This window comes from Phragmites australis, chromosome 18 (assembly GCF_958298935.1).
Source record: "Phragmites australis chromosome 18, lpPhrAust1.1, whole genome shotgun sequence".
NCBI lineage: Eukaryota > Viridiplantae > Streptophyta > Magnoliopsida > Poales > Poaceae > Phragmites > Phragmites australis.
This window is the reverse complement of record NC_084938.1, coordinates 26,008,033-26,035,541: the sequence shown is the minus strand read 5'-3', so window position 1 is coordinate 26,035,541 and position 27,509 is coordinate 26,008,033. Positions and strand designations below refer to the sequence as shown.

The window sequence follows — 27,509 nt, the reverse complement described above, 5'->3', positions numbered from 1 at the left end:
CTAGGCACTTTCAACCTCCTTCCTCACCGCTGCTTGTACTTTTGTAAAATATTTCCTCTTATTCCCTTGTGGAGATGGTATTAGCTTAACAAATGTGGCCCATTGAGGATATATGCCATCTGCAAGGTAATACCCCATTGTATAATTATGACCATTAATGGTGTAGTTTACTTCTGGAGCGTGCCCTTCAGCTAGATTTGCAAATAGGTGAGAACGGTGCAGAACATTAATATCATTGTGAGATCCTGGTAAACCAAAGAAGGCATGCCAAATCCAAAGATCATGTGAAGCAACGGCTTCTAGAATAATGGTGGGCTCGTGCACATGACCGGTAAACTGACCTTGCCATGCTGCAGGGTAATTCTTCCACTTCCAATGCATGCAATCTATGCTCCCAAGCATACCGGGAAAACCCTTTTGCTCTCCAATTGCAAGTAATCTAGCTGTATCATTATCATTTGGGGATCTCAGGTACTCATCACCGAAGATTTCAACAATAGCTTTCACAAACCTTTTAAGACTCTCTACAGCAGTACTTTCTGCAATCCGAATATAATCATCAGTAGCATCTGCTGCTACTCCATAAGTTAGCATCCTAAATGCTGCGGTTATCTTATGCAAAGGAGATAACCCAAGACGTCTGATTCTATCTCTTTTCTGCACAAAATAATCATCATGTTGTTCTATAGCTTGCAGTATGCGAAGAAATAGAGAACGAGACATTCTAAACCTAAAGAAAGTAATAAGAATAAGCCGAACCCCAGAGGATGCACAAAAATAACGAACAAACAAAAACAGATACAAACCTGCGACGAAAGAAAGTTGGACTGTAGGTAGGAGCATCTGAAAAGTAGTCTTCGTATAGCCTCCAATGCCCGGCTTCTCTGTTGCGGTTGATATACTGACGTCCAGGCACAGAACCCCCAGGTCGTGCAGCATTCAAAAGCGCATATTGAGTGTGTGCTTGGTGTAGTGTAGCAAGAATGAGTTCGTCGTCATCATCCTCCTCCGACGACGATGAATCTACCAGAAAACGATGACTCATTTCGATCAGAGAGGGAACTACAAGGGAGTGTGACTTGTGAATGGCAACCGGGGACTGACCGGGTTTACATAGAGTTGGAAGTAGCCGTTAGAAAAAAACTAGCCGTTTGAAAAAAGTAGCCGTTGAAAAATAAATAGCCGTTGGACAAAAGAGTAGCCGTTGAAAAAAAATAGCCGTCGCGAAAAATAGCCGTTGAAAAAAAACTGTTGAAAAAAAGTAACCGTTGCAAAAAATAGCTGTTGGAAAAGAAACCGTTAGAAATATAGCCGTTAGAATTAATTTGGTAGTTAAAGGATAATATTAAAATATGAGTGAGTGAAATATAGGGGGTCAGATTTAGAGGGTTGGTTGGAGCGCACAGAGAAATAGGGGGTCAGTCTGGATAGAAAGAACCCCTATATGAAGATATAAGATGTCAATTTTAGGGGACCGGATGGAGATGAGCATTGAGTTACAAAGACATCATATCATAGGGTGAACCAACATAGGGGATATTTAATATCATAAATAGCTGTAAGCATAAGTTTGGAGAAATAGTTGTAGGAGGGTTTATGATGAACCACTAAAGTTCTAGATAGGTTGTACATTTTTTCCAAAGAAAATAAGACTTATATCTCTGCATCATCTAATCTCTATGTCGATGCATGCAACATAAATGCCCTATATATCCTTGCTAACTAAAGCTATAGCCTCGGTCTCGACTTATATGTATCAATGCATGCAGTATCCTCTCTCTCTCTCTCTCTCTCTGTCTCATACGTAGGTCCAGTGTAGAGATAGAATTGCGTGTGCATCGGCTACGGTTTTCGTTAGGTGGCAAGGTGTCGATAAATAGTCAAATAAAGAATCAAATAATATTTCCAAAATTAACGTGCCAAGATGCATGCACACTGTGCTCCCTCTCACGTACCCTCGTCAGTGAGCGCATGCAGCCACGTGTCAACTCGTCGCGCCTTTAAAATCCCCTCCCCTTCGTCCTACTTCTCCTCACACCGCCACGCTCTCTTCTTCTACCTCGATTCTGCAGTTTCTTGCAGCTTGCAGGTGACGAGCTATGGCGGTGGCGCCGAGTAGCAACGGGGCGGCGAGTAGGGGTCTGGCCCGGCGCCGCGGCGGGCAGTCGTCGGCGGCGGCTTGGGGACAGAAGAAGCCGGAGTGGACGACTGGCGTGCGGTACCGCAAGTGGGGCCGGTGGGCGGCGGAGATCCGCGTGCCGCGCACCCGCGCAAGGCTGTGGATCGGCACGTTCGATAGAGCCCGGCAGGCGGCGCTTGCCTACGACGCCGCCATGTTCTGCTTCTACGGAGAGCGCCTGCCCAGGCCGCGGAAGTTCAACTTCCCCGCCTTGCCGCGTCCCAAAATCCCGGAGCACGTGCGCGTCGAGCTCACCGTCGCCAACATCAAGGCCATCGCCGAGAAGTACGCCCGCATCCTTGCCGACCACGTTCCGCCGCCCGTGCGCCCCGCAGCCGCACCTCTCGTGGCGGCGGCGGCGGCTGGTGCTGCTGCCGGCGCATGTGCAACTGCTACCGCTGACCATGGCAACACGAACGACATGGATGACGACGTCGTGACCTGTGCTGACTGTCTGCTCTCCTTCAACCCCGACGAATTCGCTGGTGTGACGGCCCTTGTGCCCAGCGAATACTGATCGATCTCGATCACCTTGCTGGTTGTGTGAAGCCATATGCATGTCGGAGTGTATGTGGGTCTTCAAGACGACCAGAGTGTTATGCTCCAATAAATCGCAACTAGTTTGTAGTGTATGTCAGTGTGCAAGTTGTACTATAACATGTGTCCTTGAAATGGGAAATGTTTTATATGTCTGAGATGGACTGATGGCGCTTGCTATCTCTACAAAATCGCAGTTGGTTATAGTACAGATAAGGATTCTAAAGATAAGGATTTCAAAGGATTTTGTTTTCAGTAATGGTTGTCATCACGGCATTCCTTTTTCTCTATTTCTGTCTCATGTGTTTTGCAATATTGCCTTTTTTCTCAGCTTGTGTATTTTGCTATATCTCCTTCAGTATTTTTGTGTGTTTTGCTATTAAACTCCACGTAAACCGTAGTATATGATATGATGGACTCAGGCATGAGCCTTCATGTTCAAAAAAAGGAAATATATAGGAGGATTATTCGACAAAGGATTTTGCGTGAATGCCACCGTTGGTTGATTAGGGCGAAGCTAGGTTTTCACGGCATTCCTTTTTCTTCTTTCGTCTCGTGTTTTGCTGCTATTGAGTCCACGGCCGGAATAGACTAAAAAAACTTGCATTTAATCGTTGCCTTTTTCACATTGGCATGCACCAATATAACATATTTTGGAGTGGAAAATTTACATATATGCAGCTACAAACTGTAGTAGAAACTAGTAGTACTGCAGCATCGAATTAAGATACAGTTCAACTGATCAAGAGGGAGGTAAAAGGCTACTTAGCAGGCATAAGTACCAGTGCTGTCAGTAAAATATGGTCAGTAGGCTACTTTGTCGTCGAATCTCACACATTTACCATGTGATAATTTGAGGAAATACCGTAAGGATTTGATAAGGAAAATGTTAGTTTTTTGCTTGAAAAAACATTTCGTTGTTAAACCAGACTAAGGCCATATATAACAAATCAACTACTACCAACATGGAGTAAAGTTGTAGTTAGACCATCTTCAGTAGATAACACTATTACACTATAATATTATTATAATATCTCTTAATATTATTATAATATTTTTTATTTTTTCATCTTCAACATTTATTCTATTTACTACCTTTCATTACTCTACTTTTTTCTTCGAACCCACATACATCCGCTGTAAACAGTGATACAACACTCTCTCCTCCCGCAAAATTGCCGTTCGCAGCTTGCCAGCCGCTTCCTTTAGCACACGAAGTGGACTCCACTGGAGCTGTTTGCGGACGACATCCATCACAAAACACGCGTGAACAGAATATGACCTCCTTTGCTGGCTCCGTTGGAGACGCCCTTACTAGTTGAGACACGTCCTTGGAGATGTGATGAGGTCATGCAATGGCATATCCCGGCAGATGCTTTCACCACTCGTTTGCGAGTCTTATGATAACATCTCTCTTTTGAATCTATGTGCATGTCGGCGATAATGTTGTATTTTTTATTGTCCTTTTCAAAATTGCGTGTATCGAAAACTCTATCCGCTGTAGTCTAGCTGGTTAGGATACTTGGCTCTCACCGATAGACCCGGGTGTCCCGGCAACGGAATGTTTTTGCCATTTTCATGTTGATCTGTACTACGATCTTCATATCCTCGTCACAAGATGCCATAATGACTGAAAATTTAAGGTTCTCTTTCCACTTAGTCGTGATGTTGACTTGAACCTCTTTTCTTATTGTGCATTTGTAGTTTTTTAAGGTAAAAACAGTATGTTATACAATTTGATCTCGAGTTACTCGGTACTGAATCCAGTCTCAAATGGAGGATCAGTTCATGGACTAAAAATTAAGCATCTTGATTCAGAAATTGACATATATTTGAACATTGCTAAATCTTTCATCAATTGTATTATTGTATACATCAGCAACCAATTTTTCCATAAACAATTATGTAGGATCGAGAATGACGATTAGAGGGGTAAATAGGTGTCTTAACAAACTTCTTACGAAATTGATAGCATTCTCCTATTCGATCACACAAAACATCTCTATAAGAGAATCACAACAGAATACAACATAAATACGTAGCGGAAAAACTACATCTACCTAGAAAGTCCGAAAACTCCGAAGAAAGATCAAAAACTAAACTTGAAGATTTAATAAAAAGTGGGTCTCATGGTTAGAATCGAACACTAGGTTGCACAACAAACTAATCTATAACTCATCCCCATACAAAGATTGAATCTTGAAAAAATATCACTCAAGGATCAAGAGATGAACATCGGGTGAAGAAGATCTCTAAGATGATTGTCTAAAGGTAAGCAAATTCAAGACCCTATCACATATACATATGTATGTGAATTTTATATATTTAGCATCAAGAAGAACAATCTTCCTAAGGTGTTAAAATTTTAGCTAAAAAAGAAAAACGAAATCACCACTGAAGAGGAAAAACTTGCACACAAGGCAAGGAAACTAAGAGAGAGAAACTAAAGGAGCAGAATTCAAGCATATGTAACAAAATAAACTTCATTACTAAAAGAGATCAGTCATATTTTAGACGCATTACAAAAAAATTTCTCTAACAACTCTCACCTATTATATAAGCTAAGCACTCATCCTGCTCTTCTCTAAAATCCTAGCACAATGCTCTCATATGGGTGGCAAAGGTGCTCAAATGGCTGGTTCCCCTCTCTTATAGCCCTACCCTCTATTTATAGATCTAGTAAACTTGACCCCTAAGTTTTCTAGTTTTTTTTCAAAATACTTCTCTCTTATAGTACACTCCTACCTACTACCTAGTGCATTTTGGTCTATTTTTTTTCTTCATTCATCAGGCGCTCTGGACGCCTTCATGACTTGGCTTCACCTCGACATAAGCTTTACGATAGTGTCATATAATCCTCTAGTCCTCCCACGGTTTTGAGACCAAACCGTAAAACCCTAGCATATTTCTCAAAGCGTGACTAGCCGCCACTTTTTTTCACCTAAAGTAAGGGCTCTGATGATAACGCATATCTCCATCTTGCAATCTTGACCGCCTGTAAGTATCTTCCACTCACGATCCCTCTGGTCGTCTTGTCACTTGCACCGGCATCCTCTTCGCTTAACTTTATCAACACACCATTTTCATCCTCTGTTTCATTTGCTTGACCTTCATATGTACAACTAGGATCACCCTTGACTCTGTTCGGCCCCCTTGATCGTCCGGCACCAAGCACTCGCTTAGCCCCGATTAACCGTCGTCGACCACCAAATGCATCTATCACCTGCACACCTTGAAACAAGCAAACACATTTCTTCATACTCCAAAACATCTTCAGGTTAGTACAAAATCAAAAACTTCAACTCGGAGCACATCTTGCAGAAAACATGAACACCGAATGTTCCGATGTGTTCTGCTCCTGAACACCGGACCATCCGGTGAGTGTAACACTATTTGTTCCAGAAAAATTTTGCTCTCTGCAAAAAAAGATCTGATGAAAGCTTTCGGTGATCTCATGTCCATCAACGGATAATCTGACATGTGTCAATCCATCGAACCACCCTTCTACAATCTCTCTGTAACAAAAGGTCCGACACATTCTCCGGTATTCACTAAAACTCAGCACGAGACTATCCGATATTCATAATCAAACTCGACGCCAAAAAATCTCTTCTCTGCAGAAAATACTCCGACGCTCTCTAAGTCCATAATCGGACCATTCGGTGTTTGCTTCCATTTCTACTTTAGCACTGAAAATGTTTCGGTGCTCACTTCACTGTAACATCGGATTATCCGGTGTAGTCAAAAACCCACACACAAGATGTTCCAGTGAGGCATAATCTTTTAGACTCTGAAACAGTCTGCTCTAATTCAAACTTTAGTCAGTCACAAATAAGCTCGTACCAACCAAAATCATTTCAAATCTAATATTATCAATGACTCATCACATGCAAACCAAAGCACATTTTAACTTAGTTTCTCAAATTTCATCCAAGATGCTTATAGCCAACATGCACATTGATCCCCGGAGCTCTGTATATATTTGATAGCGCTATCAGCCCATCAAGCGCTTGCTCAAGGCACAGGATGGCCGTCTGTGTCCCTCTATCTCAGGAAGAGGCTTCAGGCTGCTGCTGAACCCAGGAATGGTAGTCTCTCAGCAGCTGCTCCCCCAGCATGGGAACAAGCCTGTCCAGTAAGGCTTGCATCAGCCTGCCAAAAATTCAGAGCAAATGTTAAATCAAAGTGATAGTAATAGTGTACATCTATCAAGCCTCATAGTATATATAACACTAGAAAGCGGCATAGCTTTGCCGCGCCTGCTGACCCGTATTGCCTACACGCTGACCCTCAACATAAAGACATAAATCCTAAATATACTATTTAGATAAATCTACAGGTCTTTGCTTTGAAGAATGTTCCACTTAGTAGTCTAATATGCTGGTTACTAAATGGAGACGAGGCTACCTTGTACAGCATAGGATATTACATCGGTAATATAAGGAACCTGCAAACAGAGGCACAAATAGATGTGCATATTGTATTTCAGTGTCCACTGTTTGGAGGTACAGCAAACTTTGGGATCTGTCAAAATTTATTTCCATGTGCCTGTGTATTAGCAATATGAAGGTAGCTGGAACCTCAGATATATTTTTGTTCATATAGTTTTGTGCGGGGGACAAAGAGAACTCTTGACCACTGCATGTTGGCACACAGTCAAAGCTTGTATTTGTGATAAGGAACAGCCTTTACATGTTAAAAAAGCGTAAAAATGTGCAATTTCCAGCATTTTGATATTATATGAGATAAGCTTACAAGGTCAAAATGGATTAAATTACCTTCTGTTGATAAACAGATATTAACTCCTGAGAAACATACAGTGTTCCTTCATCACATAGAACTGGGTCGCAAACTGCAGCATGTTTGCAATTAGCAAACAAATATGAACCGTTTCTAGTCAGGCTTTAGTTTTGACATAATTGCCTCTGCAACATTTGGTGAGGAAGAAACAAACATATAAATAGCATGTTACTTTGTACAAATAACATGTTACCATATATAACATCAGGATTGACTGATCATAATTTGTTGACAACTTGTAGCACAGTATTTAAAAAGGAAACAGAGCCTATATAACCTGAAAACCATAAATATCATGTTACTTTGTACATAACAAACCATATCTGGTAGTAAAAAGGATATGAATATTGGTTTCACGTCATGGTGAAACCAAGTAATCAACTTCCTCTTAATTTGGCATGAAGGATCAGTAAGTCTAAATTGAAGAAGTCATAACAGCCATTCACCTGTTAATAAATGGGTATAGTGTATTAAATCATTTTCCTCCAGCCCTTCAATAAGATCCCAGAGTTGATTGCCATTGAGAACCTGTCCTCTAAATGTTGGGTATCCTGAGATAACACATAACAGGAATTATTTATGTTTGCCAGGTAAATTGCACATAAGATGCTGTATGAAGCAACCATCTACCAGTACCTGTATGATTAGAAAACTGTACAGAGTTTATCGGATCCACATCAAAGCCAAGGAGTTGCAGGGGAAAGACAGCTGATTTGTTGCCAACATACCCCTGAATTACATCAACGTAGACTAAGGGCAGCATACACATCGGACCAAACAGTGAAATGTTCAATGATTTCCTGCTTTTGAGAGGAAAATCACATGTAGCTTGGTTTAGCTAACAAATCCCTAATCCAAGTATCGAACCAAACCAGATTGACGGGGAACAAGCTCGTGACCGCACATCTCATACAAAAATTAAGCCATTCTGTAGCTCACCTAGGCGTCGGCTCCTCTTTTTGTTCAGAGTTGTTATGTTCTGTCCTTTCCTTTTTTTACCTGCAGATTAATATATGATTAGTAATTTAATAGAAAAGCTAGTATCATAAATAAATGATCTCCATGGGAAAAAAAGGGTATTTGATACAAGATATCATCATAACTAGACAGCAAGGGCGCGGGAGCGCGGTGGCAGGCCGGCGTCGGGGCCGGAGACGCCGACGAGCGGGACGATTGCAGGCTTGCAGCATGAGAGCCTTCTCAAGCCTTCCAGAACATCGCGAGAGAAGAGGACACAGGGGAGTCAGCAGCCAATCACCAGCCGATCCCGATCCGACGGGTGCCGGTTTCCTGCCGACGTGGCTCAACCGCTGATCGAGAAAGCCACGCGCTTTAGATAGATAGAAGATAGATAGATAGATAGATAGATAGATAGATTAGGCAGCACAATTTGAAAATTAATTTGTGATGTACTTTGCGGCTAAGCGTCTCGACAGGATCCTTCAGAGAGGTAGTTTTAATAAGCTTCAAGTGAGCACTGATATTCTCTTCAGAGTTTGTTGTTGGTGAACTCTTAGAAATTTTCAAGAATATAAAGGCCTACATACAAGTTGCCTGGTTTCTCCACCGCAGACAATGGAAGCAAGCTGAATGGCTTGGTGTAGACCTGTAACTAACAGATGTGTTCTTTCATCCTTTGAGGAAATTTCACAATACAAAATTGGTGAACTCCCTTACAAAAAAAAAAGAACAACAACAAAAACAGTTGTAATACTGCATTATGCGTGCCTCCAAAGAGACCTCCAAATTGACATCAATGGCTAAGCATGGCCCCTCGCCATTGTCACCCCATGTTATATGGCTCCTCATAAACGCTGCAACATTTCAGTAAGTTCAGAATTCGGGTAGTGGTACAAAAACACCTCACAGATTTTGCACATCAAATACTTTTTTGATTGATTGTTGCAGAGAGACATGACATGCGAATTGCAGATACTGTCATGGACCAGCTATTAGTCTATTAACCATGCTTCTACAAGCTAAGGCCATGTTTGGAACGGAATGTTTCCCGATTCTTGCGGGAAAGTGAATTGTTTCATGTGAAATTCCTACAAATTCCCATGAAGTTCGCGTATTCCAAAAAGGCCATAGGCGGTGAGGCAATTGCACTAAAAAAGAACACATATAGAATTGTGATATGTTTTTTAGGATATGGGGAGGGAATTGTGATATGTGAAGACTCATTACTGTAACACGGAGAGAAATCAAATCATACCTGAAAAGAGTTCATTCTGCTGCTCAACTGACTCTGAACCCACAAACTGCGACCTCAGGGGAAAAGAAAAACTCTCATCAGATAAGCCTTTCATCGCAAAGACCAACCAAACGATGCATCAGATCACCCAACCCGCGCGAGCGCACGCACGCCACGTACCCTGCACGACAGCATCTCGACGGTGCAGCCGGTGGACGCCGGGTTGACGCGGAGGTCGAGCACCAGCGCGACCTCGAAGCCCAGGAGCCCGATGAGGCGGAGCGTGCACGTGAACGTGCTGGGCCCAGGCCCGGGCCCAGGCCCTGACCCCACGGGCACGAAGCTCTGCAGCCTGCCGGTGTTGAGGAGGGACTCCACGCTGATGGCGTCGCCGGAGACCCCGTCCGGGAGCCGGACGCTTCCCGCCGCCTCGCCGACAGCCGGCGCCGCCTTCCTGCTCGCCCCGTCCTTATTGGCGCGGACTGTGTCACATCCGGTTTTCAAAAGAACAAATCAGATGTATTCCACATGTATGTCAGGATTAAATTTTCATACATGTAGTGACATCATCAGTAATAACATAAACTGTGTCATTAATAACGAAAGCATTCCTTACAAAAGGACCAATAGGTCTAAAAGAAAACACTAAAAGATCTTCAAACGGCAGCAGGACTCTCATCCATCCACAGACGTTGTCCGGGGAACTCCAGCTTATGACATGGTCTTCAGAGCAACACCTTCCTTCACTTAGAACTCAGCACCATCGTCGAATAGGTCTTCGAAAGCTTCACCTTCTGAGCAGTATTCGAAAGTTGAGAGAAGGCAAGCGTGAGTACATAGAGTACTCAGCAAGTAAGGGAAAAACATGATATGCGGGCTTATGACAAAGAAAGGCTTGACTCGGGATAACTGCGACTATGCCCAACTAAATTAGGACTCAAAAGACTTAGCAACCTAATTACTAGGTTATAACTCCAACAATAAAGGAACATAACTCATCAGATTCTATCCGACTACCAGACTCACCAGATATCTCATATCCGGCTACCGACTCATCAGGAGTTCCACCACCCGACTACCCAAATCAACCCTCAGAAACCCCACTAATTATGAAGAAGTCAAAGCCCGCTCTTAACCGTGAGCACGGTTGATCGATCAATTTTATTACTCTGCAGAGTTTGTACACTTTACCTACGAGTCGTGATTCTCGTTTTGCTTTACACTTCCGGGGTATAGAGCCAGGGTCTCACTATAAGGCCGTTACAAAGCGTCTTCAAATCTATATGTACCCACTAAGATTTCACCGCTAACAGGGATTCCATCCACTGCAGAGACCACCCTTTGTGCCACTTAACCGTCCACTGGTGCGTACAGAACATAAAGAGCAACTAATTATTTGGCCAGGCTGTACCCATTTAGGTCTCGTGGTTGTGCTGTTATACCAGGTAACAGGCTTCACAAACCGATCCTTAGGATCCCATACAGGAACAAACACAACCCTACTGTGCAGCTCCACCTCAAACTAGCCATCCAGTTGGGATCCCTATTCCAAGTTACTACAAGATTACCATACCCAAACTCTTGTTACATAAACATTAGTCAAGATTAATATTTACTCCAACCCTGACAGCACTAGCATAGCTACCCATTTTATTTCCCATGACCCTTCAAAGACTACAAGGAATTGTCACACAAATTCTAGTATAACCCTATCCATGGGATTCCAAATTAACCAAGCATGCATCTAGGAAAAATAAAACTACAATATCCTACAATAGTGTCAAAGTTGTCAAGAACACTTGCCTTCGAATGCAGGTTGCTCAAAGTTTTCGAATGCCTGGTCTTGTAAGCTGGCACACTGCTCGTCTCCTAAAGCAATTACGCACACTGGAAAGCAAACAAACACAACAGCTATGTACAACACACAAAACAGAGGTAAATAACTCTAAAAAGGCTACTAATGGATAGTACACACTGCTACGATCTCGTGAGCGCAAAAATCATTTAAATCGGAGCTCGTATGAAAAAGTTATGATAGTTTTAACTTACATGGGTTTTTCTGAAAGATTACAGGGACTAAATTGTAAAACAGAAGGCTCTAGGGACCTATATGTAAAATTCAAGGACCTATTTGTAATTATCCAAAAGTTTAGGGGCCTAAAAGCATAAAAGAGACTACCCAGGGGAAGCTTTCCGGGGAGCACGTGGTGCCGGAGAGGGGGTTAATTGACTGCGGGAAGCTTCGGTTAACGCTGTCGACGGCGAGGTGGCGGCGTGTCTTACCGGCGTTTGGCGAAACAGCGACTCCGGCGGCGAGCTGTGAAATGGACTCCACAAGCTTCGGCGAAGCTGACGACAGCCTCAGATGCGAAGGGGAAGATCGGGTGCGGCGGATGGCGTTCGGCGAGCTCGGCGGCGGCAACAATGGCACTCGGGTTTCGGCGAGATGGAGAGATGGGGCGGCGGCGCGCTGCAGGGGCGGCTTTATAGACGAGGGGGAGCGCATGCTGTTGCGGGGATGTGGGCGCGTGGGGCGGGGCGTGCCGATGAATTCGGGTAGCATGCGTGTGGCGGTTGTGGGCGCGGCGCGAGGAAGATGCTAACGGGTGGGGCCCAGCTGTTAGCGAGAGAGCGGGGGGAGACGGGCTGGGCTGCGCTGCACTGGGCTGGGCCGGGACTGAGGTTCTAGGCTAGGCCACGCAAAATCAAACGGGCGTCACAGACTGGCCCGCCTCGGCATCGTCCTCGCCACCGCAGCTGTCACCGTCAGCCTCGGCGTCGCTGCTTGCCACTGCAATTCTCCATATCCGTTATGTGAGGATCAACTGGTGTTTGGCAAGGAAGAAGAAAGACTTGCTTGCCGCAAGCCTTATTCCATCTTCTACTTCTTGGCTGCTGTAGCTTCATCTGCGCATGGAACCCAGTGTGAGTGACAACTGACAGAAGCTGAGAGGAGAGAAGTGAGCCAACAACTGGAGCTTATCGTGTTTGCTTGCGTTGCCGCGTCTCTACGCATGGACAAAGATGTGGTTCCCGGCATGCTTTGCTGTCCCCTGGCCCTGCTTTATACTTCTGATGTGTCTGAACCATTTTTTTTCTTTCCTGACGATTCACTAATAATCTTGATTTTCCTCTCTCGGTAAGTTCACGTAAATTCTATATATTTTCACACTTCCTAAATTTCAATCGTCTGAAATTGATAGTGCACTTAGGGGACTGAGTTAGAGAAGAGGTTTTTCAGGTAGAAAAAAGTTGGTAGCGACAGATCGATTCGGCGGAGGAGGCAGACGTAGGAGTGAGACGGCGAGACGATGGGGGGCACCGTGGGTCGTGGGTGATGAAAAACAACCAATGGATCAGAGTGGGATGGGGTGCGCGAAAATAGAGATGTTAGCACGACGGGACCAGCGGCGACGGATTTAACGACAGGGCAGCCATGAGAGATGGCTAGATGTGGGGGGGGGGGGGAGCGAGCCCAACGGGGCAAGCTAGGGCGTCATTAGGCCAGGGCGGGGGCTAGAGGGATCTGACGGTTAAAAGAACGGTCCTGTTAGCGTCCGGACATTCATTGGAAAATTTCCCATCGAACGCTCTGTCCTTCCATCGCAAAATCAAACACTAACTTCTGCAACATCTAAGAGAAGTGTTTGCAACATTGAAAAACATGCAAAAAAAATAATTCGTTATATGCATCCGATTTTAGAAGAAAATTACCATAGCAATATCACTCTATGATGTACGCAACATTTTTAGGTAAAACCTCATACAACATATGAAAATAACTATAACAACAAAATTTTCATAACGTCTGAAATATTAAATTTGAACATCTGAAACATTGAAGATATAAAAATATAGAAATTAACTGAAATAGATAAATTTTTCGAGTCCAGATCTATACGCAAGAGATTCCAGGATGCAACATATGAAAATAATTATAGCAACAAATTTTCATAACGTCTGAAATATTAGAGATACGAAAATATAGAAATTACCTCAAATAAATGATTTTTTTAATATAGATCTGTACGCAAGAGATTTCATAATGCAACGTACGAAAATAATTATTTTAACAAAATTTTATAATATTTGAAACATTACACTTAGACGTCTAAGACATTAAAGATTTGAGCTAGGACAAAAAATAAACTCAAATAAATAATATTTGAACCGATCTAATAATAGGCTATGCGCTAAGCGGATCGGCCTGTCTGACGGACGTTCGTTATATGCAGCATTTTCGTTCAAAGAAAGGCTGTGAGCACATGGAACCCATAGGGTGCAGCTATTGAACAGCCCGTTCATGGGCTACATCGAATTGGATGTGAGCTCATTCTGTTCCAATAATAAGTTTTTTTGTGCAGGAAACCGATTTACCGTTCGAGAGAATTAGAGTTGGCTGAATATAAAGGGATATCTTTTCCAACTACCCTTTCGCAAAAAAAATGCTTTGCGTTTCGTAAAATTTTCGTGAAACTCGTATGTCCCAAACGAGCCTCCACTGTAAGGGAAATTTTTCATGAATATTGTACATGCATAGAAATTCTAATTAAGTCGTTCTCCACGAGGATCCGCTGTTTACAAGCTTGATGTATGTATCCCTGAAGTCGTCGAAAAATCTAGCTTGGTCCTTTGCATAGATATTGATCCATCTGCAGATGCAAGAATGCAATATTAATAAACTGGTCAGACATTTAATATTTTCCAGGCCTTTATTATGTATGACATATTATTTGGTTTTATTTAGTTAAGCTAAATACATCAGCCTACAAGATAACCAAAAGTTATGCCAACTATACCCTAAAAAAAGAGATGCAATGTTAAGAAAAGCCAATCTAGTTCAGAAACAACCTTAAGCACTCGTCATCTTCTGTGAGTGCCCAATCTGTGCGCAGCCCTATCATTGCTGGCATGCCAGCTTCACAAAGGTACACGACAGTCAACACAGTAAGTTTTGGTAATCATAAACTTCAAATGAATTACAATGGACAAGCCGTCTTAAGATTCTAATGAAGATGGAAACGGTTTATGTGTCCAGAAAATGAGGGTGCTCGACAAAGGCATCATGTTTCAAGACACTAGATAAGAACATGCACTTACTCGAAGATGTTTGCGGCTTCTCAAGGAGTACTTTGAAATAGGCGTTATCAAAAACAGTTGGACTCCCGAATCCTTTCCCTCCAATTGTGTGTGCTCCAGATAAAACGACCATCTCCTGTGTTCTGTTAAGTACCAAATATAACTTCAAACATGGGTCTAACAATAGCTGCTTTATTGAATAATTGCTAGAAACCTCCGGGAATAACCATAAAATCTGCTTAAATATCACCAAGTGTGAGGTAATGAGGTCTACTGATTTGAATTCCATTATGAAGAACTGCAATTCACAAAATAGGTACAGTTTAAGGAAAGGAAAACTCACGAAAAACCCTTTTTGCTGAATAATGTTTTTAAGGCAGTTGCATCCAATGTTTCTTCGGGAAGTTTACCAACTGGATCAGCAGTACTACAGAAAACATGTGCTCTTTCAGAAAACTACGGACACAAAAATAGAAACACAATCTAGGATAGCTTAAAGCTTGTTAACATTGTAACTTAAAAGGAAATTGTAATATAAACAAATCTCTGCGATGTCTCACCTGGAATCTAATCGTCCTAGCCTCACTGGAATTTCAGGCCCACCACAGAGCGCAACTGCCTCCGCACCAGCCACAGCAATCAAGTCCGCCCATGACACTGTCAGCAAACACAGCTGTAAATTTGACTTGAGAGAGTACACCAAAACTGAATATCCACGGAAGTGCAAAAGATGTAAATTTACATACCTTTCTGAACATTGTCAATTACTTCTTTTGCTTTTCCTAATATCTGTTCAGTTATGAAGCAATTGAACAGGCATTAGCTGAAATTATGATATTCTTCAGTAAGGACGTGCTTGTCTGAGAGAGACACCCTCAGACAAGAAAAGCAAGAAAAAGGTATTGCTCGTTTGAGAGATACACTCTCAGGATAAACGAAAAAAACCTTTATGGATCTATTTAGCCCAGAATTTTCAGGTCTGTCAACTTCATAAATTATAGATCCATTCATGCCACCTGAAAGATAATGGTATTAATAGTTTGCGAGAAGGTAAATATGCTTCATTAGCGGAACTAATTTAGCAGTGTGATAGTAATCTACCAGTATGTGCACTGCATCTTTTTTGTAATTTGTCTTTTATTTTGCAAAAATATAATTTAAATATCCTTAACTATACCTTTTCACAGCATATTTCCATTCGCATTTTCTACCATTTTCTTTAATAGGCATGCAATCCTTGTTCATACGCTTTTATTAAACTCAATATATTCTCCCATCATAGTGTGCTGCACTGTTACGTCAATCTTAGATCAGTGAGGATATTAATAGAGCTAACCTGATTTGTCACCAATGTCGAAAGTCCCTGCATCATGGAAAACCAAACGAAGCACGCCAGCAGCCTTGGCCTTGGTTAAAACATTCCTCAAACCACTTCGAATGATTGATCCATCATATGGCTCAGCCCTATGAAGTCAAACTTTGAGGATGTTGTTCTTTTATACAAATCACTGTTCTAGGTATACTGGATTCACCTATGGTCTATTACATACTTTTCATTCTAATACACGATTGCATGGTCTTTACCATTTGAAACATCACGTTGTTGCTCTTATAAATGTAGTAATAAATTTAAGAAGTCAATAGCTATGAAAGCTCAGTAACGAAACACAAAGAGCAAGGTAGTTGTGTATTGCACTTACGCACTAGAGATGTTAACATGAGGAAGCAGAAAAGGGAGCAAAATGGCAGAAGCAAGGTCTCTCCTCCTAAAACACCAGGAAGGTCTAGGACCTGTGCCATCATATACAAAGAAAAATTAGTTGATCAGCCTGATTATCATGGTGTGGATTCATACTAAGAAACATAAAATGATCCATTATGTGTTTACCAAAAATGATTCGAATCGAGAAGATATATGCTGTTTTAACAGAAACAGAAAATGTATCAACTGCAGTGTACCCGAATGGGAATCTTCATTTTCCTGCTCAAAGAGTTCTGAACATGCCGAATCAGCAGCCCACCTACTACCAGCTGCAGAAGCTGTTATCACTGTCTTCCCAGGTCTTCTACACCTGTACATCATGATTCACAGGTTATTTGCCTTCAATGTAGACATGACTGCAACATTTGCATCAGAGAATGAGAGAGGTTTTGTAACATCACCTGTAGGCACAGCGACTGTAGCTGGAGTAGAAGAAGCTGGAGGAGGAAGAGGATGCAAGATAGGGGATGGTGGTGAGCTCCATCCCCTTCCTGCTTGCTTGTCTGAGTTTCAGTAAAGGCTATCACTGCTCTGAAATGAAATAGGGAAAAGACACAACCCACTAGTCAAACCTATCTGTACCTGGCTACGCATGTGTGGTTCCCAACTCACGGTCCCCACGAAGGCACTTGGATAGGCTGTGTTCTAGAGATATTTATCCCTCCATTTTTAGTCCTGCAGGGATATGCCTCCAAAAACCCATACTTATCTGTTATCTCTGTAAGTCCACAATAGATTTTGAATGTGTAATGTCTCTTTCACTCTCGCACAAACATATGCCATATCTGTTTGTTTATGGTCTTACAAATATGAGTGTGCTTTGAATTGTGTCTCTAAAATAGCTTCACAAAAGTAATAAAATACTAATAATCCAAAGCACACACCACACCAACAATTGACGGAATTCAGGAAACAAAGTAATCCAGCATCCCAATTTTAAGCTCAACCAGAAGTTATAATTGATGGCAAGAAATCACGTCAACAACTTAGCTCAGAACAAGAGGGTACAGAAAAAGGTTGTTGCTCAGATGATATTAATGAAAGCAGCAAAGCAGTATTACAGTACCTCTTTTTTTAGAAAAAGAAAGGCCATCGAACAATAAAATACATCAATTGACATAAACAACATAATTTACAGTACAGTTGATTCATGATCATTTTTAATTCTATGCTTCAAGTATGTATGGAAAAACACCGTATTGTTTCACAGACATGATCTCTATAGCTCGAGGAAGATAGGTAGCAGACCCAATTATACAGGGAAGCATCCGCGGATCTTTGAAACAGAGCTTTCTTAGGAGTCAGAACTCTTCGATGATGGATTGAAAGCCACCTGGTCTGCACAATCTAGGTTATCTCCAGAGTGCTCACGACCAACTCCCATCAAATCGAGATAATGCTGGTAATGGGATATAGTGACGTTCATCTTAGCAGTGAGCCCTTGTCCACATATGAGATCACCATATAGGATGTTCATGGTAGCACCAAAGCCAGGATACCTCTTGGACGATGTGTCATTCTTGTTGGGTTTCCAGTTACCAACAAACACATCATGGGCAGATGGCTGCTTCCTCTTCATTGGAGTCATCCACCTCCAAATAGCTGCTTCAAATGCTAGGGTGGCATTCTGTTCCAATAGCTCTGGGTGGTTCAACAAATCCTGCTTAATACCCTTGCCCACGATACCGTAGTTGTAGTTCCTGAGAAACAATAACAAGCAGATCCAAAATTATCAATCGCTTAACCAACTCGGCTCCTAATCAACAGCAATAAAGAAGGGACGTATCAGCCTGACCAGTAAACAGGAAGAGCACCTCGGCCATAGTACTCAACTCCTTCAACGCAGGGATACAATTCGTTGCTATCGTCACAATAGCTCTGGCTTGGGCTCAATTCATGGTTGTAGCAAAGCCCCCAAGCCGTATCACCACCAGGGGCTTCACTATATCCACCTGATAGAACACGACGTTCCAATATTCTTATCAGATGCTACTCAGTTTTAACTATCGGAAAAAATTTAGATTAATCTACCTAAGATCTCCAATCAATCAAACAAAATGACAATATATAACCCACCTTAGCTAACTTTAGCAGAAATCAAATAAAAGTCTACTGTAGTGTTATTTTTCCCAGATTTGATGTGGATACAAAGTTTAAAATCCAAATGCCGAATTCTTCTGATTGAACCTAACTGTTCTGACCCACATCTCATTGCATTCGACACTGCAAAACACACACACACACACACGCACTGTGCTTCCGTTTCCTGTATTCGTGAAGCCTATTATTGCTAAAAAAATTTCTGAAATCCTCTAGACAACTCCCAAATACATTCGGGTCCTCAAATCAACATCAGGTAAATCTCCTTCCCTGCAGCCCTACACTAAACATTAGCTTCAGATCTAAGCGTGCGAAACATTGCTACTTGCGTAAAGCGTGAATTCGACTAGCGAGCGCGCCTGCAATCATCCAGCGATCAGTCCAAACCCCAAATCAGCTCCAGTCAATTACTCGATCCCACCGCATGGAATTGCTTTACTCAATTAGAATGCGAGGCACCAAAGAGAAGAGAGGGGAAGAAACTTACAGGACGTCTTGGCGCCGACATGGCCGAGGAAGGCGGCGACCTCCCTCATGCCCATCTCCTTGCCGCCGGTGGTGCTGAACCCGCTGGGCTCGAAGAGGGCGGCGGCGGTGATGAAGGCCTGGTAGTCCCAGAAGCCGGCGGCGTGGGCGAGCTGGGGGTCGTTGCGCTTGGCGAAGAGCTCCTCGAAATGGTACGCCTTGAAGTAGTCGGAGATGGTCTCGTTGCAGCAGAACCTGCTGCCGCTGCACTCCCACCCCTTGCTGCACACCTTCTCGCCGGCTTTCTCCCTCCTTACCCCCGCTGCCGCCGCCGAAGCGGTAAGCAGAAGAAGCAGCAATGCCGCCCACCGGGTCCCCTTCATCGCCGGCTCAGGCCTCTGTCTCTGTCTCTCCTCTCTGAGCGTGTGAAGCAAACCAACTCGCTGGCTCAACTGCGACGAGGAAGGGGAGCGAGGAAGGGATGGAGAAGGTGTCGGTGGGGGAGGAAAGGTTGGTGGTCGTCGACGCGGGGGAGTGACCAGTGGGTTGTTGCTGTTGAGGGGGTATTTTCGTCAATTCACGTAGGCACTGTTCGGCGCTAGTGGGTCCACTGTCACACGCCTATAGTTAAAATACCATAACTCCGTGCACTCTTTAACTTGTTTACTTAAGCAAAAACTAGTACTGGCCGTAACGGTTTTTAAATGTTACATCTAATAATACTTATTATTTCTTAACTCTGACTCACCGTGTGATCAGTTATTGGCTCCGCGACCAGTGTGAAGCTTACGTGACCAGTCTCCTTACGTTTTAATGTGATCCTAAAATCGGCCTTCATATATAACCTATCTAATCGTATTTATTGATATATACTTAAATGTTTCTTCCTGAGGCTCCTCCTCCAGCGAACAAAGTCGTAGCCGATGTAAATGGGCAGTGCCGCATCTCGTAACGTTAATTGCTACGGATTGAGGTGTTGTGGACCGACTTAGCACTATGCGACAAAATGGGATAAGTTTTGTAGAACGACCAGGCAAGTGAACGAGTTTACAGGCGAACTCACGAAAGATTGGGACGGAACAGTTTAGAAGATGAGCTTACACGCATGGCGAGGGGACAATCAGGGCTAACGAGGTAAGGTAAGTGGAGGTGTCTAAGAGGATAGATGAGCTTGCGGCGCATGGCGAGGGGACAGTCAGGGCTAACGAGGTAAGGTAAGTGGAGGTGTCTAAGAGGATGGAATAGGTCCCGCAATACCACCGGCGCAAGGTGCGGCGCACACGCTCCGCGTGATGATGGCCCGAGAAAAGTACATCTAGCTAGGTATTGGTCAGCGAAAAATGGTTTACTTATAAGTTCTTCTCTTGTATATATAGAGGAGAACGGGTCTAGCGAAGGGGGACTCGTCTGAAACTAGTTCACAAGCACTGATAATAAAATACACATGACATATGGTTGTTATTCTTCGAAAGGCCTGAACCAGGATAACCCCTGTATTCTTAAGTTTATTACAAACACACGCACACCACAAGGGTTGTTCACACACCCATCGACCAGTACACCCCGGAATCATTATCAGGGACTAACCCACGACAATTGGCGCATCAGGTTGGGATCATGTTTCTGCATTTCGGTAAGTGTTGGAGATTAGATTGGGCTACCCATTGCTAGATCCACGGCAACCGCTGAGTCCCGTTCCGAGAACCCCGGTCACCATGTGGTGTTCGTCATGGGGTACGACCCAGATTAGTCCGATATGCTCTAGGTATGGGACACCGAATTAGAGTTCGAAAGCTCCGAGGCTCAATGGGAAATTTGTATGACAGTTTATGCAACGAGAGCAGTGGAGGCTCATGTGTTCCGGGTGTCGGTGATGATCCCTAGGCCACGAGCCCAGAGGGGAACTAGACCAGCGCCGGACACGGGGACGCTCTGGCACAGCTTCAACCACCACAGTGTCGTATGGAGGAGCCACTGCAAGGACGCGGTCCTTGGCGACGTCGTCACCAAGGCCGTCACGCCACACAAATGTCAAGGGCTCTCCCCTCACGATATGTCGCCACTTCGCGCTCAGCAGCTCGACTATGAGTCGTTGTGAGACTTCATCCGATGCTTCATCGAGCGCCAAAACACTATTCTAAGGATCACGAGTGAATCCATAGTCATAGCATTTAAGAGAGAGGTCAAAGACCAAAAAATAGTTAGTAAGCTGACCACCAAGGAAATCCGAAGCACTATCGAGCTCGAAGAGCTCGCAGACAAGTGCACACAGGCTGCCAAGGCCCGAAAGCATCAGATTGACGCCAGGTCACAGCCGGCATCTAATCAGTCTGCCTCCTCTAAAGGGGTTGGTCAGAAGAAGAAAAAGAAGAACAAATGCAAGGAATGACTGTTCGACGTCATGGCGGTCGAGCAGACCAGCCAACCACGTCGGCGCTTCGAAAAAAAAGAGAGGAAGAAGGGTCGTGGCTACTGTTCGATCCATCGCATAGATGCGCATGACCTGACCTAGTGTAAAGTTATGCGAGGCATCATCAACAATGAGCTTGGAGAGCGTAAATCCAGCCACGATAAGGATAGTGAGGATGGGGCCAACCCCGACCAGTCGGCACTAGGGTAATAACAGGTCTATCACATGGTCCACCACATTTTTGGAGGCGTCACGACATATTTCTTGAACAGGAAATATACGTTGGTGGTCCGAAAGGTGTGGGCAACCACGTCAGGCCCAAGACAGCGTCTGAAGTGGTCAGAGGTGCCACTTACCTTCAGTCAGGCCGACCACCCCACGAGTGTCAAGTGACCTGGTCACTATCCTATTGCGGTCAAACCTACCGTTCAGAACATCTGACTTGGTCGCGTACTGATCGATAAAGGAAGCTCCATCAACCTCCTCTTCCTCTCCCGTGTTAGACGTCCTGTAAATCCCAAGGAGCGCATTGAAACCGTCTCCCCCTTCTTTATGATTACCCTAGGCTATTCGGCTAAGCCTTTGAGGCAGGTTGAGTTGTATGTCGCATTCGGCTCATCAAGTAACTTCAGGACCAAAAAGTTCCAGTTTGATGTGATGAACTTCAGGACCGCTTATAAAGTAGACTTCAAAGATCAAGAAAACCTGCAAATTCAGAGCCACCATTGATGTTGCCCCATGCCTCACCTTATTCACCGTCATCGTTGTTTCAGCCCCCATGGTGATGTGAGTTGAAATCAGAATTGAAGAGTCAACATGAAGCTATTTTGAAACCCATTCAAGATAACTACTACATTACATGGAAAGTATATAGAAGTTAGGCTAAAAATGGTTGCTGACTATCGATATTGAAAAACAGGAACCAGTCTAATGTAAGTTGAACACATCGATATTGAAACAATAAAAACCGCAGACTTGATGCATTTGCTCGACCAAATCGCCATGATCTTGGCAAATCACTCCCTGAAAACAATAGATTATGACATGAAAATCTTAAGCGCACAACCAAAAAGGGCATATCAAACTGAAAGTGAAATATGTGGTGAGAGTGAAATAAGGACCAAATTACCATTTCTGCATAAAATTGGTTACCTTTTCATCTTCCCGTCATCTTTAGCCTTGCAGCAAACATCGACATCATAAAATTAGGACAAAACAGGACCATACCTGACCTCTTCATTGAAGCTGGTTGCTGCAGTACTACCACGGTAGCTTCGATCTCCTATTGGTTCCTAGTTTGGTCGTTTGGATGGTAAGACATCATGTAGACCAAAAAATCAATGGCACACGCATCACAATTTGTCCAACAGCAGCTAACAACACTAAAGAAATGCAAATCTCACTCGAGCATAGTCATATAACCTTAAGAAGACATGGACCACTACTATTACCTCTCACAAGTCCTATTAGATTTCAATGCTCCAAAACAAGAATAAAACTGAAAACATGGCACCATGCACCAAACAATAGGAATGCAACAAAGATGACATTACAAATTCTCGGTTGCTAAGCTGGTACTCATGCAAATTGGAACTTCGAACATACAAGAGGCCAACAACTCACTATAAATAAAATCGTATTTTCTTTAGCAGTTTAGCCTTGTTTCAATAAATTGTAGCTTTGCCATTCCTTCTGTAGTAAACTTTCTTGTTTTCATGAAGTAATAGAAGCTCTCCTGCTATTTTCCAAAAAGGTAATTTGCTTGAATGATAACCACAAAACTTTGTTGTCTTCTTATTGTGAGAAAGAATTTTGTTAGAAGATTCTTCTATAAATGCACTGCTGAACTATATACCCTGAAACAGATAAGGCAATAAAGGAGCACTCTAATTTAGATAATAAAGATAACTAATAATCTCCTAAACATATGCAGATGAAATACAACCAGCTGTGTCATACTATGAACTTATGAAGAGCAAAATTACCAGTTACATCACCATCCTCAAAGCCTTCGCCACCATTACGAGCTAGAATAGAATTACATTGGAAGATAGTGAATTCCACATGACCCCAATTACACGAGGCACCTGGAGTAAATATCTTCCATTGGCACAAAGTAGGTACAAGCTTCTTGTGCCATCACTTGGAAGGCTGGCAACTACATTACATTTTGATAACGGTGATAAGAAACAAGCAATCATCTATTTGAATTCACATCTCTTATACTAAGGTAGGGGTCAGCTTATGCATATCGTAAAAAAAATGTAAACATGTATGCATTCATATCTATCATGTTTCAGAGCAAAAAAAAAAAACTATTTTACAAGTTGAATATAAAGGAATGAAGTGTTTAATGAAGAAAAGAAACATGTCAATCACACCATGAGGTATTTCTTCTGCTATCGCAGCTCAATGTCACCATACCATCTTTCAGAAAACTAACACAAACTGAACGAATAATATATTAGTAAAAGCGATATCAAAGCCATATTCACCTTGATTCTGAAGTTGGCATGTGTTTCCAGTATCTTTTGCCATCAATCCCAGTTATCACCAGTGCTTTAGAGGATAATGTCATACAAATCTCGCCTTTGTTCTTGTCCAGCCAGAATTCCTACAATTACCAAAAATATAAAATTTAGCAAGCCTATTTTTTTTTTCTACCGAAACCAAAAAAATTTCTAACGCCTAAAAATTTGCAAGCTTCCTAGACATGGCAACAAAGGACAGTAGTTTAAATCATTTTAGAGCCAAAGATGGGTAATAGATGGTGCTCGTATTCCCATTGCACTGCATTCTAGACTTGAAGATCCTCATTTCTCACCTCACTTTAATGATTGTATTGGAGTAATAGATGGTACTCGTATTCCTGTTGTTGTGCCTTATACTGAGACAGTTGCATATGTTGGACGATATCGATATACTACTCAGAATATGCTGGTTGTATGTGACTTTGATACGAGATTCACTTTTATTGTTTCTGGATGGCCGAGTTCTATGTATGACACAAGGGTGTTCAATGAAGCATTAAACAACTATGTTGATAAGTTCTCATTTCCTCCTGAAGATATCAACACTACCTCTAAATTATTTTTATTTTCATCATCTAGTTCATGTTGCTGACATAGGTGTTATATGTTTAGGGAAGTATTACCTTGTTGATTCGGGCTATCCCAATCGGAAGAGTTTTCTATCTCCATACAAAGGCAAGACGTATCATTTAGCAGAGTTTTGACAAGGCCCGGGCCCTAGGGGTAAGAAAGAAATGTTCAACAATTTGCATTCATCCATTCGCAATGTGATAGCAAGATCATTTTGTGTTCTCAAGATGAAATGGAGAATACTTCTTTACTTGCCAAGTTATCCAATGTGGAAGTAATGAAAAATTATCATTGCATGCATGGCCCTTCACAACTCCATTCGAGAAAGCCATTTGCAAGATAATCTATTTGAGAGATACGATCAAGATGAAGATTACATTCCAAATGTTGGTTAAGCATCATCATCTCAACATGATGAGACCACTAGTGCGCTAGTGCACTAGGACATGAAGAGAGCGACATGAACACCTTTCGTGACAATATTGCTAATGCTTTGATGAGCATGAGAGGATAGGCTAGAAATTATGATCCGTGTCATCCTTTTATACTTTTGAATTTTCATGATGCCCAGGTAATCTTTTGATTATTTCTTCTGATCCAGTTTAACTGTGTTACGTGTGCTTATGCAGAGCGAGACAACCCTCTGGAGGCTGAAATTCTATGTGAGGCTGAAATTGTGTAGTGGCCACATAGTTTGTTTTTTTGGTCCTACTCTTGATCTCTTTCCTAGTAGTACTTCTATGTATATTTATTATATTTGGAAGAATTGCTATGGATCTCTTTCCTGATCACAAAGTTACATGGATCTATGAGAGCTCCAATAGAACCTGCTCCAATATGTTTAGTGGTGAAAAAAAATGATTACTTGTTGTAACCAGATTGTAGGTTTTCTTCCACATCACTGAATTGCAACCAGATTGACATTTTTTACTAATCATGTGGTTTCGTGTGCCCATGCAGGTCAAGAAGTAGCAGAAGCTTCATTTTGTGTGGTAAATGGTTGCGGTCATATTGAAATTATACTTCAAGCATTGATCTTTATTTTGCTAATGGATGCCATGTGTTCAACGAGCAGAATTTGTATTTTGTACCAACAACCCTTTCGATCAACATCCCATTTATCCAAGTGTTTCTTGACTACCTTTATCCCATACATCAAACTCTCTGGTGATCTGGATTTGTATTTTTGCTAATTGGATCGTGCACTCTTGAAATATATATATTGGATGACATGACATTCATATATGTGTTCTATGGTTATATCATACACAGTTCTTGGCCCGAAAATGGTTGTCTCTGTGAATAATGGTTTATTTTCCATCAAATTTTAATAACAGTTTGTACAACCTAAACAAATCTACTTCAAACAGCCATGTGCATAAGATACATTTCATCTAAAAAGCCATCATCCATAGCATCCAAAAGCAGGGTTGCCAAACAGGTCACTGCCTCTGTAGAAACAGGTTCCGGAGAAGCAATCCCTCTTCTCCAGAAGTCAGAAGCATGCTTCTTCAGAAGCAGAAGCCCAAACAAATAGGATCTAAGACTCTTATGTGGATGCTTCATCAATATCTCTCATTAAGCGTCTATATAAACGCCTTTGCATGCGTGGGCAAGCTGGCTGTCAAATTTTTTTAATATCTCTCAAAATCTTGAGCTTTCCCTTTATGCAGGTTTAGTCTGGGCTCTGTGGAAGACTTGAAACACCATGACGATCGAGAAGAAATTTCCCAACAAGCCGACTGAAGTTCTAATGCTGGCAATGTCATTCGTGTAGAAATGGAGCATACTTCTCAGGGGTGACGATTGATCGAAGGTGGACAGTGCATCATCTCTTGTCTGCAAGTGGATTTAGGGCATCACTCATGCTGCTGGTTCAGTCTCAAATATGTATGACCTCTAGTGTAGTGCCCATGTGCCCTTCATGTAATAGGCTAGATTAGTTTGGCCTTCTAACGCTTTTCTATGCTGCACTCTTTGGGCTCTGTTTCACCATTAGCTGGCTGTCTCGTTTGTATTTTTTCTTCTCTGTGTTGTTGTCCTGAACTTGGTAATTGACTTTTAATATAAGCCAAGGTAATCTCTATAAAAAAACGTCTTTGCATTGTACATGTCCTGAGTTGGATATGAAAGTTGATATTTGACAATGATTGGATATCTATTTAGCCACACAAGTATCATTGTGTGCAGGATTGATGATTTTCATGTCAACGCCTATAACCTAACTAGAATATTTAGTTTATCACACCATCTAACGATCAGGCACCTGAAAATGAGATGCATTGATCAATCAGTGAAGAATGAGGGGGGGGGGGGAGGGGGCTAGAGGGCTCCTTTGTCGTCGGGCTTAGAATAGAGCTAGGGGAGGGAGGCCGGCCTAGCGGAAGAGGTAGCCACAGGGGCGGAGCGGCAGTAACGCCGCCAGTCACAACTGGTAGAGAATGGCCGGTGGAGTCATGCAAACAAGTCATGCAGTCATGCAAACACAAAGCGAGGGACATTCAACTGTTTTATGGCCTCGTATCTGGTAGTGAAAAGTGAGACAAAGATTTATACTAATTTAGAGCCGTCAGACACCCTATGTCCAGTCAACAAGCCTCTCAAGTCTCTAAAGTTGAAGTGCTATCAAAGGATTGTCCATGTGAATACGTGTATTGTGACTAAATATAAGTTGCCCTCATGGAGGGTTACACGGGAATAATTATAGGTCAGGACATGGATTTGGTAGACAGAGCAGCCAGGGCTCTTAACACTAGAGATATCTCTAACAATTAATATTTATAAATTCCAAACAAAAACCGATATACTGTCTCGGTTCTCAAATATATATCATTTTAGAATATGTGTAGTTAGATTTTAGAAAGTTTAATAATTATTATACA

At 42.5% G+C, this 27,509-nt stretch overlaps 5 protein-coding genes across 5 annotated transcripts; 1 reads left to right on the top strand and 4 right to left on the bottom strand.

The window, feature by feature from the left end:
- LOC133898645 (uncharacterized) lies at positions 1 to 1,045 on the bottom strand. The gene is made up of 3 exons (XM_062339325.1): positions 807 to 1,045; positions 342 to 730; positions 1 to 245 (listed from the first exon to the last, which is right to left on the bottom strand). The coding sequence occupies exons 1-3, from the start codon at positions 1,043 to 1,045 to the stop codon at positions 1 to 3; spliced, it is 873 nt and encodes a 290-aa protein (XP_062195309.1).
- Positions 1,046 to 2,099: 1,054 nt separating this feature from the next.
- LOC133898644 (ethylene-responsive transcription factor ERF016-like) lies at positions 2,100 to 2,696 on the top strand. The gene has a single exon (XM_062339324.1). It carries the CDS (start codon positions 2,100 to 2,102, stop codon positions 2,694 to 2,696), a length of 597 nt encoding a protein of 198 aa, XP_062195308.1.
- A 3,829-nt stretch (positions 2,697 to 6,525) lies between these two features.
- On the bottom strand, positions 6,526 to 12,273 carry LOC133898643 (uncharacterized). The gene is made up of 8 exons (XM_062339323.1): positions 11,890 to 12,273; positions 11,760 to 11,769; positions 11,514 to 11,597; positions 9,891 to 10,192; positions 9,732 to 9,777; positions 7,963 to 8,067; positions 7,495 to 7,568; positions 6,526 to 6,868 (listed from the first exon to the last, which is right to left on the bottom strand). The coding sequence occupies exons 1-8, from the start codon at positions 12,271 to 12,273 to the stop codon at positions 6,779 to 6,781; spliced, it is 1,095 nt and encodes a 364-aa protein (XP_062195307.1). The 3' UTR covers positions 6,526 to 6,778.
- A 1,837-nt stretch (positions 12,274 to 14,110) lies between these two features.
- On the bottom strand, positions 14,111 to 17,112 carry LOC133898940 (putative L-ascorbate peroxidase 6). Its single transcript, XM_062339770.1, has 11 exons — positions 16,953 to 17,112; positions 16,749 to 16,861; positions 16,490 to 16,580; positions 16,126 to 16,253; positions 15,735 to 15,805; positions 15,536 to 15,578; positions 15,350 to 15,446; positions 15,133 to 15,216; positions 14,811 to 14,932; positions 14,562 to 14,628; positions 14,111 to 14,362 (listed from the first exon to the last, which is right to left on the bottom strand). The coding sequence occupies exons 1-11, from the start codon at positions 17,033 to 17,035 to the stop codon at positions 14,260 to 14,262; spliced, it is 1,002 nt and encodes a 333-aa protein (XP_062195754.1). The 5' UTR covers positions 17,036 to 17,112; the 3' UTR covers positions 14,111 to 14,259.
- A 444-nt stretch (positions 17,113 to 17,556) lies between these two features.
- LOC133898941 (chitinase-like protein 1) lies at positions 17,557 to 19,637 on the bottom strand. Its single transcript, XM_062339771.1, has 3 exons — positions 19,139 to 19,637; positions 18,347 to 18,503; positions 17,557 to 18,251 (listed from the first exon to the last, which is right to left on the bottom strand). Exons 1-3 carry the CDS (start codon positions 19,497 to 19,499, stop codon positions 17,846 to 17,848), a joined length of 924 nt encoding a protein of 307 aa, XP_062195755.1. The 5' UTR covers positions 19,500 to 19,637; the 3' UTR covers positions 17,557 to 17,845.
- Positions 19,638 to 27,509: the final 7,872 nt, after the last annotated feature.